At 40.2% G+C, this 1861-nt stretch overlaps 1 protein-coding gene across 1 annotated transcript in view; it reads left to right on the top strand.

The window, feature by feature from the left end:
• samm50l (sorting and assembly machinery component 50 homolog, like) overlaps positions 1 to 469 on the top strand; it is a gene marked incomplete at both ends in the record, with an annotated part of 20787 nt that extends 20318 nt beyond the window's left edge. The window contains 2 exon segments of the mRNA XM_014026529.1: positions 85 to 171; positions 420 to 469. Of these exon segments, the coding sequence (XP_013881983.1) occupies positions 85 to 171; positions 420 to 469 (137 nt within the window).
• Between the last annotated feature and the right edge of the window lie 1392 nt (positions 470 to 1861).

Below are 1861 nucleotides of genomic sequence, written 5' to 3'. Positions count from 1 at the left end.
CATCTGATATTGTTATATTTTCTCATATGTTTGTTTGTTTGTTTGTTTGTTTGTTTGTTTGTTTGTTTGTTTGTTTCCTTACAGGAACTGGCTGGATACACCGGAGGAGATGCCAGTTTTTTAAAAGAAGATTTTGAGCTACAGCTTAACAAACAGCTCTTCTGGGACTCTGTATGTCAGCAATAAGTTTTATAATGCTAATAATGTTTGGAACTAACAGGAAGGACTTAATATTAGCTACTATTGCTGTTGTTACTTTAATGTGCAGTTTTACAGTCAAACTTAACCACTAGGGGACAACAAAGGTTCACTAATCAGATTTAAATTTGTTTTGTTTGTTTGTTTGTTTTTTGCATTTGTTTCTTCCCTGAATGCAACTCTTTTGGTAAATAAAGCAGAATATTTTTATGATCTCACAGGTCTCGTCTGCATCTCTGTGGGGCGGCTTGCTTTATCCCATCGGAGGGCATGTATTGTAGATGTTTTTGTGGGGTGGGGGAAGCCGGAGTACCCGGAGAAAACCCACGCAAGCACAAGGAGAACATGCAAACTGCACACAGAAAGACCCCAGGTCCGAACCRGGGATCGAACCCAGGACCTTCTTGCTGTGAGGCGTCTGTGCTAACCACTTAGCCATCGTGTTGCCAAAGCCAGTAAAACCACTATTGCTACTACATATATGTCATGTTGTACGGATTGTCTGTAAATTACATGGTAAATACTTTATTTCTAAMAGTAAATGTTATCAGAACTGATCCTCGGGAGCATTTAAAGCAGATGGTCCTTTTCAATAAACCCAGTTGTGTGAGTGGGTCATGTGTTTAAGATGATGAAGGCAGATAGGAATATGACCTGACTCTGAGGTGGACCAGCCTCAGGTCTCAGCCTGAAGCTGGTCCACCTCGGTGCAGACCAGTTTTCCTGCATGTCTGTCTCCCTGCTAGTTGTTAGCTCACAGTTTGAACCTTTGTTCTGCAGGAACCTGTACAAGGCAGCTGAGAGTGGATGGTGCCAAATGCTTGTCTTTATCTAAGCTTGTTCGGTGTGGGAGTCCTGGCAGGTGTGTGGCAGTCCATTGCTGCAAACACTAAAAGCCAGGACTTGGTAAGTAAAAAGGGGCAAAAGACCTAAAAAAAAAAGAGCCTGAAACAAGTTACGCAAGTGTGTAACCTGAGTAACTTACAAATTTATTATATTTACCGTTTTTTTTTAGGTTGCCTTCAGGCCCAGGGCCGCTTGGGCCTGAAGACAACCTATTGTACATGTTTTGGGGGGTGGGGAAACCGGAGTACTCGGAGAAAACCCACACAAGCACAAGGAGAACATGTAAATTCCGCACAGAAAGACCACTGGTAAATAAATAAAAAATAAATAAATAAACTCTGGCTCCTTTTATATTATGAATGTAGCATGTAGTAACAATGACGCGATTTTTCAAGATTTTGTTGCAGGTCCTGATGTTTGTGTTGACATCTAATAGTATCTAGTAGAATCTCCCATTCTTCGTCTAATGAAGAATGGGAGATTCTGATTGCTGCTTTAATTTTTTCTATAGAATTTTGTATTGTATTGAAATATAAATTCATTTCTTTTTGAAGTTCTTCATCGTGTTGTTCTAGTTGTCTTTTGAACTCACCAATGTCGGTTTTATTTTCTGAATGTGGCTCATATGTAAAACGTGTTTTTTCCAGACATTTCCTTGAAGATTTGACTCTGTCTCTTTTGTTGTTTGATGAAGGGAGTGGAACTGTCTCAGCAGAATTCTCCGTTCTTCTTGTAGGCTTTGAATCATGCTCTGAACGAGACTGGGTCTGTTCTTGAAGTGTCTGTTTATACAGTGCCACCTGTACATTGTAAACAC

The sequence above is a fragment of the Austrofundulus limnaeus genome, unplaced genomic scaffold (genome assembly GCF_001266775.1).
Source record: "Austrofundulus limnaeus strain Quisiro unplaced genomic scaffold, Austrofundulus_limnaeus-1.0 Scaffold564, whole genome shotgun sequence".
NCBI lineage: Eukaryota > Metazoa > Chordata > Actinopteri > Cyprinodontiformes > Rivulidae > Austrofundulus > Austrofundulus limnaeus.
This window is presented reverse-complemented; position numbering and strand designations above follow the sequence as displayed.